Raw genomic sequence first — 12,779 nt, 5'->3', positions numbered from 1 at the left:
TTTCAAAACTCTTTAGTTACACACTAAAATTATGTACAACAAAAGGCTTAGGTATTTTCATCCACAGAACAGAAAGTACTAAAGATAACATGTCCTTCCAACATTTATTTATATATATTTAATTTAAAACATATGCAAGTTCGAAATGGCGCCTAACGTAACAACCGCTGGAGAGTTCCAGTAGAAAGTATTCAAGATACTTCTGTGGTACTTACAGTAATTTGTCTCCTTCCTCCCCTTTTTCATGATAGTCACTAGCCACTCAAGACAGAATAAGCTCTAACTGCTCTTACTTGTCTTTCGTTAATCAAAATTTGTTTAAGAGAATCCTGTAGCTAAAAGCCGGAATTGATGGATTGCTATAGCTGTGAAAGATGTCTATATCTATGCATATTTGGGGGAGGGAGTAGGAATAAAACAATCCTCTAAACCTCCAAAACTTCTAGTTATGTAGCTGAAAACTTCACAGACTAGTGTCTTCTTTAACCTAAAGCAGGCACTCTGGAACCAGGTAAAAGTGCAACCAGAGTGACCACAGCAAAAAAAAAACAAAAAAACAAAAAAAAAAAACTCACTCATGACTTGCCATGCAGGAACCAGCCTTCCTGAGGAATAACACCAAGAGGCAAACGGGCACAGTGCCATTCTTGAGGGGTTATTTCCCAGCAGCCACAGAGCAAGAACCAGCCATCTTTGAAAACTCTCTTGCTACTTAAATAAAGCCATGCTGGTTGAACAAAAACCGTTCATACAGCAGGCAGCAATCATCTACTTTCAGCAACAACTTAAATTTTCCCTTTCCAGCAGGAACATCACAGCATCTGGAAAGAGCAAGAGGTAACTTAGTTCCTTTCTGTCCGACCCTTTTCTCGTACAACTGTCAGTCTGCAATGAGCAATGACATGAGGAGCAATTTGCCGTAAGTGTCCCACAGAGAACGATTCCAAAGCCTCTTCGTAATCAGTGGTTAGACTCCCCCACAGCAAGCAATCCCTGAAAAAGCCTCACCCAGCAAAGATGTGTTTTGTCAAGCCAGAATATAGATTTCTCAATTTTAGTAAACATAAATAGAAGCACAATGTGTTCCAGTTACTGAATTTAGTCAGCAACAATAAACCACAATTAAAAGGACTAGAGACTAATCATAAATCTAGTCTTCCTACAGAGAAAGGAAATTTCTCCATGGACAGAAACACATCATCAAGAAAACACGCACATTCCATTTAACACACTGAATATAAAAATAAATTGCTTGTCCGCTGACAAAGCAAACAAGCTAAGAATTCAGGTAAGAGTCTTGGAAAGCATAAGAACCGAGGCAGGAGAAAGATGAAGAGAAGATGCAGAACTATGAAATAAAAAGACAACACAACGGACAGCAGAGTTCTTGTTTTAGCAACTGTATCTACAAGAACAGATTTGAACAAAGACATTACCTTCATTAACAAGACATGATTGAAAACAAGATCTTGAGTCACTGTGAGCTACTGTAAGAAAGCACAAGTTTGTTGCATGGCAACTAAGGACAACACTGCTTGCGTGGTACTGACAAGTGAGACTGGATGCTCAGGACTACATCCATGAGCATCATCTTCAAGGAACAAAAATACATAAAATGTATTTTTACACACTAGCTGTGAAGTGAGAGTATTTTTATAGCTTCCAGCTTCATTCATGCAGATAGCAGCCTAAATAATAATTGACTAAAGGTTTGCAGTCACATGTTAACAGACCACAAGACCTCTTCACAGGAGAAAGGGCTCACGCACTTGCCATTTAACAACAAAAAAATGACATTCCTTTCTCTGGAATGAAATGCTCTCCATTCTTTCAGAATCTGGCCCATGCCAAACCAACTACCTGGACAGCTCTATGGCCCCTATATACTACATTAAATAATAAGTTGCATAGTTATCTAGTTCAGCTTTCCTCTTTATCACAGAAACTTTTATTTGGCATATTTTGTTTCTTTTCAGACTGCTAGAGAAGCAAGACAGACGAAAGCCAAAGCTGATCTGCCACATACAAACACTATGGGAATAAATACATTTTAGAAGAACCACGGACAAGGGTTTTTTGGTTATTATTTAAAATACATTAGCAGATACTTAGTCAATGTTCCGGCTGCCTATCTAATTAAAAATTACAGTACAGACAAGGACAGAAGGACTACCTATAAATATATCCACCCCAGCAGTCTTGCAAAGAGGAAAATAATAGAGTTTGAAGCCTAACAGAATGAGTGTCTTGAAATGCAAATACAGGGAATACCTTGAAAAAAAAAAACCAAAACAGCAGAAAATCCCAAACAAAGCCAAGCAAAAGCAGCCAAACAAAATCCTAACCTTTAAGCTACCCTAAAAAAAGAGAAGGAAGAAATTCAGCTTGTCTCAACTGTGGCGATACAAAATAAATTTTGTGAAGCCAGTCCCAAACCATCCAGGATTCTATAAGATGCAAGCCTTCATTTCAGATTCGATCAGAAAACTTTTAGGCAACCAGAAAAATTTATTCACCACTTACCATGTATTCTCCAATCATAAAACTCTTCCTAACCACATCACACCTGGCCATGCTAGTATCAATTTTTAAAAGCATCAATATACAGATAAAAAAATCCAGTGTTAAGCAGAAGTCAAGGCATTGAGCAGCAAGACAGATGCTATAAGGCTGTTCACTAGCATACAAGAGGCAAAATGATTTCTTATGGTGCTTCATAGAAAACATCATTTTCTACAGCATTTTTTTACTGTGGAAAAATCCACAGCACGGCAAGCAGATATGAGAAAGCAAAAGCATCACTCCCTAAATCTTTTTCTACGCTGTCATATGTAACATCTACCTTAAAAGGTAATGTAATACAAGCACAGTAAACCTGGTAAAGGCATACTGAACAACCTGGGACGCTTGAGCCCGAAGAGGCAGGACACTTCCTGGAGCTCTTCTGTTTCTTTGCCTTGCAAACTGTAGCCAGGAGTCCCAGCGTTTTGGCCAGTTCTCAGAACTGACTTAATATTACCATGAAGCCTTAGATTTCTTTCATCCTATTGATAAAGATGCCTATGTACAACTGCTAAGCAGCACTCCTTTGTTTCACTTCCCCTTTGGCTCTCTAGGTAACCATCAACACAGCAAAAACAACACCAGGAGAGAAGTGACTTCCATATTTTCCCTTTGGCATTTGACACCATGGTGTTTACCATCAGTGTCCATTCCCATGAGGTACACTGTTTTCTCCAGTTGCAAAGAAAGGCTTTTGCCCTGCAGAACAGGACAGGAAGCTTCTTCATTTTTAAATGGGAAGCTAGTTACAAAAATAGGAAAGATGGCTTGCTGAAATGTCTATTTTTACTTTTGTTTTTAATAATTCATGTCAAACCCAACTTGCCTAGGTGCATCTAAGATTCCTTGCATCCAGGTATTGAGTCCTTTCCAACCTCTGAAAAACAACATCATGCTCTTAAAAATTAGGAGTTTCTTGCCCTTTGAAGGATCCTCTTTACAAATACTCTAGACAGGTGACAGCAACTAATTTTCAAATTCATTAAACCCTGCACAACAAAGCCTTCTATTCTGCAAGATGTACATCAATACTCCCTCATAAAATTCAACAGGAAGTTCTTGCAATAAAAAAATAAACTGTCAACTTCATTTAATGGCTCCAAGAATCTCAGCATTTTTGATTACTTAATTTGAAACTTCAGTTGCTGAACAAGTAGTTTTAAAGCAAATCCAAGGATTTGGTCAGACAACCAGTTTAGTTATAAACCACACTGCTTAAAATGTTTAGTTACTCTGTTAAAAAGTCTTAGTGTGTATAATCTGAGAAACTGAAAATATTTTTCTGGAATTAGAGGTGTGGAGGGGAACATACTAGACTGGTTTCTCTCCCTCTTCTCATGCGCACTGATTTAGCGATCTGAAAATCTTTATATATATAAGCTTATAGGCTTATTGTAGGCACTACAGGCAGTATTTTTAAGCCCGAAGGAGCAACTGACTTCCCAAAGGAATACTTACGAGTTTTCAGCAGGGTACAAGGTAGGCTGAAGAAACTACCTCAGATTTAAACAAATCATATTAATTTACTTATCCGTGTAGACATTCCAGTTTGATAGGAAGTTAAAACACTTGCTGAGATTTTCAAAAGCTCTCAAGTGATATAAGGCTCTGAGCCCTATTTTCCAAAGTAAGTAAAATCTCCTGCATACAAATAGTCTAGAACAAAGATAAAACAATACCAGGAAAAGAATTAATGCAAGATGTCATAGTGCATTGTTTAAAACAATGAATGAGTTTGTTTAATCTCATTGTACAGTTACAATTTTCATTAGAAGTTAGATTAGTTTTGCCAGAGATGCCAAGGGACTTCTCCAATGCACTACAGTTTGGTCAGTGACGACACACAGCTCTGTTTCCAGTTTCCGACCTGCAGATAAAGGCATTTTCAAATCCAGAAAGACATCAGTGAAAGTCTAAAGCTTCTTCTGGAATAAGATTCACTGAAAGGAAGCCTCATTCTCCTCTTCCAGGAAGACTGAGTAAGACAAAGATAAAATGGCTTGGAGGGTAAACAAAACCTTTTTGATCTTTCCTACATGAGAATTAACAAGCAGGTATGTTTCACTAAATTCCTCTTCTTCACAATTAATACACTGAAAAAAGTCACTGGTACAGATCACGTTAGAGGGAATGTTAGCCTCATACTTAATTACCCAGATGATCTGCCATCTGCCTGCTGGATAAAAGTAGGTTGTAGGAGTTAAAGAGAACAACCTGTCCAAGTCTTCCTGGAAAAAAATCCAAGTATCTGATCTGTGTTTGCTTTAAAACAAATATATAGTGTTAAAATATCAAAGGCTATGTAAACACAAAGAATACAAAAGCAGGAAACATTACTATTTCACTTGCATCATCCTAAAATGAAGAACTGAGCATAAGCCATTTACAATGCTCCATGTTTGGGTAGCCTACACTTATCAGCCCAGACTACATCTTCCTTTCAGGACTCTCTGGAGGCTTCACTGTTCCCTCTCCCGTCCTTAGTCTTTCCCCAGCAATGCTGCACCAAGGCAGGAGCAGCATCCCTCAACTTAAGTCTTACTTCCCCAAGGCTCTTATTTCCCTGGACTACACAATTGCTATGAGAGCATTAAATCCTTTCAGTTCATGCGTTCAAGCACTACTGCCTCCCATCTTGAAGCCTTCTCCCTAACCAGATTCGTTGTATCTATAAAACATCTACCTCCTCATTTTGTACAGAAACTAAAGTGTTTAGATACACTGCAGCATTGCTCTAACATGTAACAATATAAAAACAACGCTGACTACATAAACCAATCACATCTCACTCTGCAACATAAACAAAGATCAACTCACGATCTAAAGTAGTAAAAAATAAAATACAAACATTTCCAAAAACTTTAAAATTTATCGTGTTTTCCATCTCATTGTAACAATCTTAAAAAAAGAAAAAGGCTGACCAGAAATCAGAAGCACTTTAAACGCTGTTTTCCAATAGCCATGATAAATATTTTATAAAACACTTTAGTAGAAGGAAGGACTAAATATAAACATAAACAATAAGGTAAGTTTGCTATCTGCGATCACTGGTAAAAGTATCAGGACTGGGAGAACAGAGACACATTACAGCAGGCAAGTCAATACGTCTCTTCTTGCTATTTCACAATACAGCTTCTTGTACAGCCCTGCATCCACACAGCAATCTCCAAACATCTCAGGCTTTATTCATGCCTCTCTATCATTTTACAATAACATTTTAATTAAAAGTGTCTCCTGTAGGAGGTGGCCATTTCTAAAAAGAGAGAAGATTTTTAAAGTCTCAGGGTTTTATGCCGTACTATTTTGACTATCTTGCTAGTTGTGAAGAAGAAGAAACGAGGAGATAAAAGAGGACATAGCTGTGCTTTCAATCCTCAGTCTGCAGACCTGTGGACCGCTCCAGAACAGTCAACAGAAACAGAATTAACAGCAGCAACACTGCTGGTCATCAACCTTCAATTCTATGTACATGCCCCCCTGCAAAGTTTAATGGAGTTTGAGAACAGAAGAAGGAAGTTGGTTTTGTGTTATACGAACAGGACACCACAATGTATTCTGCAGCTCAAGCAGAGTGACTGCTCCTGCTGTGCTCCCTAGAGCGACTTACCTGCAGACGCTCACACAGCCAGGCAAGCGGGCACCCAGTCTCCGAGTGTGTAACTGCTATAGCAGCATTCACCCCTGCTCCCCAAATCCCTTCAAAACTCTTGCACCACAGCTGATGTTCTGAGGCCATCAAGCATTCCTTACATGGCTCACCCTCCAAGTACCACAGGGCTTGCTGAGCACATACAGCTAGTGATCCTGCTGCAGAAGTGAGAATTTCACTAACTTTTCACCTTTCCTCCAGGCAACAAAGACAACTTTGGGAAGGAATGTAGGAAGAAAATTCCTGAGCACTACTGAAAGTGCATTTTAACATTTTTTTTAAGTTATCTGAGAAGACAAAAAGGTATTGCAGTTACCAAAAAATCGCAACTGATATCAATTTAAAGACAGCCAGAACTACAGACTGTTTTCACTTGGTATGTTAAGGAATATAAAAATTCTCTTAAGGAATTATATGCTAAGGAAATACTGAATGTTGTTAACTGGGCAATCTGATATCTCTCATAACACACTAGAAAATTTCACCTTGCAATTCTTAGGCAACACAATAGCCTAGACTAGAACATCCTAGCTAAACCTCGATTCATGAATTCAGAACAATGAAGTAGCCAGACACATTCTTTTGTAGACTTTTCCAGTAATTAAAAAGCGTGTGGCGGACATCTAAAAAAAAATTTCTGTGCTTAAAAGAAAAAGTTAATCTTCAAGTTAAAGCAAAACCTTGCTGCTTCAAAAATTAAATGTCACGTTCTATTACATTATGCTCTATCACATTTTACCCTGTTGCTGTGCTGCTTTCATTAACTCTAGCCATGTAAGCCAAACTGTGCTCCTGAATGTACACTGGGCTGCACATATGTGCTAGCAAGGAAGACTACTCACAGAGGCAAACAAGGACAGAAAAGCCTTACAGAGCGTTCCGCTATGCAAGCGTGTTACCTAAAAATAGCTGGCTTTGTGAGGTTTGACACTTTTAGTTCAAATCTGAGAGGAATCACAGAATCAGATAGCTGTAACAAAAGAAGAAAACAAACTAGGTATTTATGACACAAAGTAAATCTGTGGGCTCTAGATCTGTCAGGAGCTCTGTCACAGTCATCAATGGTGTTTTAGAGGTAATCGCCACCTTCTGACTGTGTCAACTCCACCTTTACATGGATTTTGTTATTCCTGTAGAAGGAACAGACAGAAGCACAAGTCGGTGCATATTTCTGCTGCTGCAGTGTACAACCTAGCAGATGAACTTACACCTCCAGTATGCTCAACCCTACAGTAATGGTATGCATTCCCCAAGAAAATGTAGACCACATTAAACAAATTTATTCTCTTATTTCAATCCTGACCTCACAGTTCCCTTTCTGGAACCACATACAAAGAATCCAGCAAGACCTTTTCTCACAGGAGTTTCAGTCACATTCCTTCACCTAAGACAAGATTAATTACTGGCGGTGAGCCCACTGTGTTACAGACCTGCTCACCTTCCATCAAAAAACACTTGTAAAGCTCTGTATACCTAGCAGCTGACAGATCACTGACTCTTGCCAGTATTCAATGCTGTGTTAGTGGCCTTTAAGAAGTAAATCCAGTTCGACTTCAACAAACAACAATCCTAAGAAAGAGATGTCATTTTAGTCGTGAAATCTGACAGACTCAGACTACTTGCTCTTTATGTCTATGCATGCCTGCAGTGTTGAGATGGGCCAAAGCACACAATTAGCACTAACTAGCAGTTTCAAGCAAACAGAAAAGGTAAATTTAAAACCAGCTTCTAGATCCTTGCACTGATGGACAATATTTCTTTCTAGGAACTGAAATACAGCTTTTGGTTCATAGTCAGAAAGAGTAATGCAGGGCGTAATCTGTGGGACTCTCTAAGCAGAAAATCTCTTCCATCGCTGCACGTGAATGCAGGGTTCAGGCTAGACAAACCAAGGGCTCCCTCCAGAACTGTGTCCCAAAAGCAAAACAACTGATGATGTATCGTGCTAAAGTTATCAAGTGAAATATGTTAGCAACTGCAACAGCCTAATACAAGCCTTCTGACTCCACAAGCCAGTGATAATCAGCTAAAAAGTTTTAGTTCTTTGCTACGAAGCAAGGTCGACACTGGAATATACAAGGAAATGTTCCTCCCTGTTGTGCAAGCAGGTTTTGGACTGTACCCCTCCGGAAATGGAAGGGAAGCGAAGCGGCAGGATAAGACCTGAACCACTGCAGAGCAGGTGAAGGAGTCAAAGACAATGTCACTCATTTTCTCACTGCTGGATATGCAAAGAACAGGCCCAGAACTATCTTGCTCCAACAAGATGCCAGCACAGGGGGAATGGTTTAGCTCAGAGCCTTGAAAGCTTCTCACTGTGGTAGGAGCTATTAGTGTCCAACTATGTTTTATATTTCTTGAAAAGTTACATTGAAATCAGAGATCAAAAGTGCTTTGTCCCAACCTGGTTGGAAAAAAGATGCCTGAAACTATGGAAGGCCTGCTTCAGAATTTTCCTTCTGTACACAGATGCAGCAGCCAGTTAAACAGACCTGGCTTCAGGAGAGACACAGATCGCTATGCAGCGAGGAATGAGCTCTGCCCATGAAAGCAACAGAGCAGCAACTCTTGGGAGACACCTGCTGTTCACAGAGAGAATTAGTTCTGTTTATAAATTACATTTAGTTGCAGCCAGAATATACTTCAGATGAAACGGAATGGAGCAGAGTAGTTTCTACATGAGGAACAACTTGGTTAATGACAAATTGACTGGTCACATCAGTAACTCAGTTTTTTAATACCAGCTTGAAGCACCTCTTTTTAGGACGAATTTACTAGACTGACACTAACCCAAAGAAGATGCGAACAAAGATTTTTAAATTACAGTCCTGGACCCAAGTATGTACTACGCCCTCTCAGATGCACTCAAAGGCTGCAGCTTGGCTCAGCGCTCAGACTACGCAGATTACTGTATTAATAGATGATGGTTTAGTCCTTGGGAGCCTTCTAATTCCCCAATCTAACAAAAAAACCCCAAACACCTCTTACCTAGGGAACCATAGAGCACTACAAATTACTAGTTCAGTGACCAACTTCACTTTAGAGGACCAAAGCAAACATCGTGACTATTTTGTGACAGGTTTATATCACCACAAGGTAAATTCAGTAATCTGTCAAGGTTTAACAGCAGATAGTTAAAAAACAACGAAGACTACTTTGACACGCTTCTTCAGGTTATTTTTACCAAAGTCACAACCTCCAGGAACATTTTAGACAGCAATCAGGCAGACACACTTGTCTGAGTACAGCTGTCTTTAAGAGGTCTGGCACAAGCACTGTATATTTAATTTTTAATTAACTCTCAATCCTGCAAATACTAATTTTTCATTCTATTTGTCAACTTCATCTAACTCTATTCAGACAATTAAGCTGTAAATCTAGAAACCTACAGAAAGTCTCATTAAGCATCTGCTGAACATTAAGGAAGGCTTCCAATTCTGAACGAAGTTTTATTCTCTCTCAATTTTTTTACTTTTCAACCTTTCTTCAGCTAGCAATTGAGACATTTTGTGAAAGCAATAGCGTACACATTTCCTGAAAATGTAACAGACATCAAATTGAAGGCTGTGGAAGTGACCAAGGAAGGTATTGTACCTGAACAGAATGAAACCAAGTGACTCAACAGCTGCCCGCCTCACGTCATCATTCACATCACTCACCTACAAAAGGGAAAACAGGACAATCAGAATATAGTTAAAACACTTGAGGACTCTGCAACATTTCAGGCCAGGTGCCAGGCACACAAGTTAACAAAGAAGACAGGATTATAAAGAAAGTTAACAATTGTGTTCAGCCTTAGCTGAAACAGCCTCGCCCTTGTTCATGCACTGACTGCAAGCCTAGCAAAGAGCAGGCAGACCTCATCTTTCACAGCTCAGGTTGTTTTTTCCCCAGCCCATCGTTACACGAGACTGTTCACTGCAAACCCACTACCAACTACTTTAGGATCATGTTTTATTTTTTTAATAGGTTCCTTTTTTGTGATACCAGGTTGAATATTCTCTTGCTGAAAGTCTATTCATCCTTATGTCAGAAAACCCTGTTATTTTAAGGGAAGCTTTCATCACTTTACAAGCTCTGATTTTGACCAGAACATTAACACTGTAGACACAAAGCCTGTCAAAGTGATGTGCTTACTCTCTCCTCACAAATTTCTTGCTGTGTGCTCCTACTTACAGCCACATGCAGCAGACGTCTGATAGCCTTGTTGTTCCCTGAGCCACAGTATGCCATAGCAACAGTGTACATGCCAGAACGACGGAGAATTGGATCCTGGAAGAGAAAGCATCAATATTTAGCACCCATCCAAACAGGGACTTGGCAATTCTGACTAAATCTGTTCCACTCTTGGGCCTGGAATCTACAAACAGGTAGCCTCAGTGCTTAATTGTTTATTAAGTATGAGTAACAGCACAATCACCAAAGCAGGGTTGTCATTACCAAGTTCAGGTGGACAGAAAGTTGCTATGCCACAGGCTGCCAAAGACAGTATCTGGTAGATTTGACATTCTGCTTCTTATTCCATATCTGCTATTGACCACTACTAGATCCTTGAGAATGACCCACATACAGTGAGCCTCACCTGTTTTTAACCATACGTCCTGTTCTGCTCCTTGTTGTTGCTCACAGGACTATGGAGACTGAGTATGAGGCTAAAGAAATACACAACTAAGCACTGTTGTTGTTGTGTTTCTGATCAGAGTGAAGCAACTTGTGAAACTGCCCCACTTCAGACCTATGTAAAAACTTCCCCAGTTCGAAACAGCCAACCCACCGTAGCTAGAGATTTCACAAAAGGGACAAGAAAGTCACCCATGTAACAAAATGGCCAGGGATTAAGTCACAGCTCACCTTATCTCTGCAGAGACTCTCAATGAGAGCATCTGCCTCCTCCATCCTCCCATACATGACCAGAGCAATTCCAACCGCAAGGCCTCGCAAAATCTTTTCATGCTGTGTTTCTTGTGCGTAGCCAACCATGTCCTCAATAGCCTGAGCATTTTTAGATCCCAACATAACCAATCCCAGTGCCAGGCCAGCTGCCTCACCTGCACAGCACATAAAATAAAATAATCAAGCAAATTCTGCTCCCTAAAGCAATAAATATTATGTCTAGAGAATCACACAAAATGTAGGGCAACAGATCACTTCCAGACACCACCACACCTAGCAACCCCATTATTCATGGTCACATGCACTCATAGTAACCTACCAGCCACAACTTAGTGCTCTTCCCTACCAAGCTCAATTTTTTCTTCCTTGGGCCAAGAGCTGCTGAAATAACCTTCTTGTGAACTCCTGCCAATGCAGAAGTAGCCCCCACAAGCTTCTCCAAGCCTGCTTCCCAGCCAAAAAGGGCACATGGCTCTGGAGATCAACCATGCTAAATAAAAAGCATATGACAAAGGAAAGAATAAAGCAAAATAAGGGACTGTTTAAAGACCTAGCATGTCTGATCACTATTTGGCATAGTGCCACAAACAGACCGGACCTCTGAACATTACTGCCACATAACTAAAGAACCATGCCGATCAGGAAAAGGTCAGTAAATAAAACGCAGCTAAGGCAACCTAGAAGCGATCTGTGCTGCTAACAGAAAACCTGAGAAAAAAAAACCAAAACAAAAAAACCCCAGATGCCTGATAAGGCCTCAGATGGTTATTTGCCTTGAAAGCAGAACACTTACCTGTCACTGCATCATCCTGGTATAGATTTGTTTTCAGCAAATCGTACACATCTTGACGTGCTGTCCCCATGGCAGCCAGACCCAAACCCAGGCTACCACCATGTCGGACAATCTAGAGAAGCATATGCAAGATTAGTCATCATAAAACAGGGAACAATACGGCTTCAGCTGAAGTAGACATCTTTTCATCAATATAAAGCGTCAAAGTTTTAGCCCCAAACCACCCTAAATTATGTCCTGACCTGTTAGAAATATCACTTTTACACTCTCAGACTGTAACTCTGATGAAAGAGGTAGAAACTAGAATAAAAACAGCCATTCAAAAGCCCATAAACAATGAATATCAGAAGCTTTCCACACCATACAAGAGACTTTCTACTACCTTTAAGGTCTTTTTCCCCATTGAGTGATTTATGCAATAACACAAATCTGCACCATGTGTAAAAATTGCTGCCTAGGTAATAGCTTTTGAATGGAAAGGTAAATCAGTACCCATTTAAACAGTCTACATCCCTCCTGTTCTACCAATGGATACAGGAAAGGCCGCACATTTGCAGCGAGATGAGTGGGATCTGTTCACAGAATTTTTAAAGATGTAGTCTGCAATTACCCAAAGAAGCGAACATGCTGGGAAAATACTAATCTATCCCAAACTCAGAAAGAGACTTATTGTAGAGGTCTACAAACAGTAAGTGGTGAAGTAAAACACTTCTTTTCGTATAAGATCCATTAAACCTAGAGGGCAGCAGAAGCATTTTGTGGCTTATTCCTTTGACAGCTATGCTATAAGCAATAACAGTGCCTGAATACTGCAGGTCCACTAACAAAACAAAGTAGGTCTACAAGCAGCAAGACAAATGAAGCTAGACTGACTGTCAAATA

General features: G+C 39.8%; 1 protein-coding gene across 1 annotated transcript in view; it reads right to left on the bottom strand.

Moving 5' to 3' along the window:
* Nucleotides 1-12,779, bottom strand: part of PSMD1 (proteasome 26S subunit, non-ATPase 1) — a 76,785-nt gene that overhangs the window by 49,424 nt on the left and 14,582 nt on the right. The window contains exons 13-16 of the mRNA XM_075418151.1: nt 11,898-12,009; nt 11,063-11,259; nt 10,388-10,483; nt 9,806-9,870 (exon numbers count right to left, since the gene is read on the bottom strand). Coding sequence (XP_075274266.1) covers nt 9,806-9,870; nt 10,388-10,483; nt 11,063-11,259; nt 11,898-12,009 — 470 coding nt within the window. The remainder of the gene's footprint in view (nt 1-9,805; nt 9,871-10,387; nt 10,484-11,062; nt 11,260-11,897; nt 12,010-12,779) is intronic.

This window comes from Opisthocomus hoazin, chromosome 4, assembly GCF_030867145.1.
Source record: "Opisthocomus hoazin isolate bOpiHoa1 chromosome 4, bOpiHoa1.hap1, whole genome shotgun sequence".
Classification (NCBI taxonomy): Eukaryota; Metazoa; Chordata; class Aves; order Opisthocomiformes; family Opisthocomidae; genus Opisthocomus; species Opisthocomus hoazin.
This window is presented reverse-complemented; position numbering and strand designations above follow the sequence as displayed.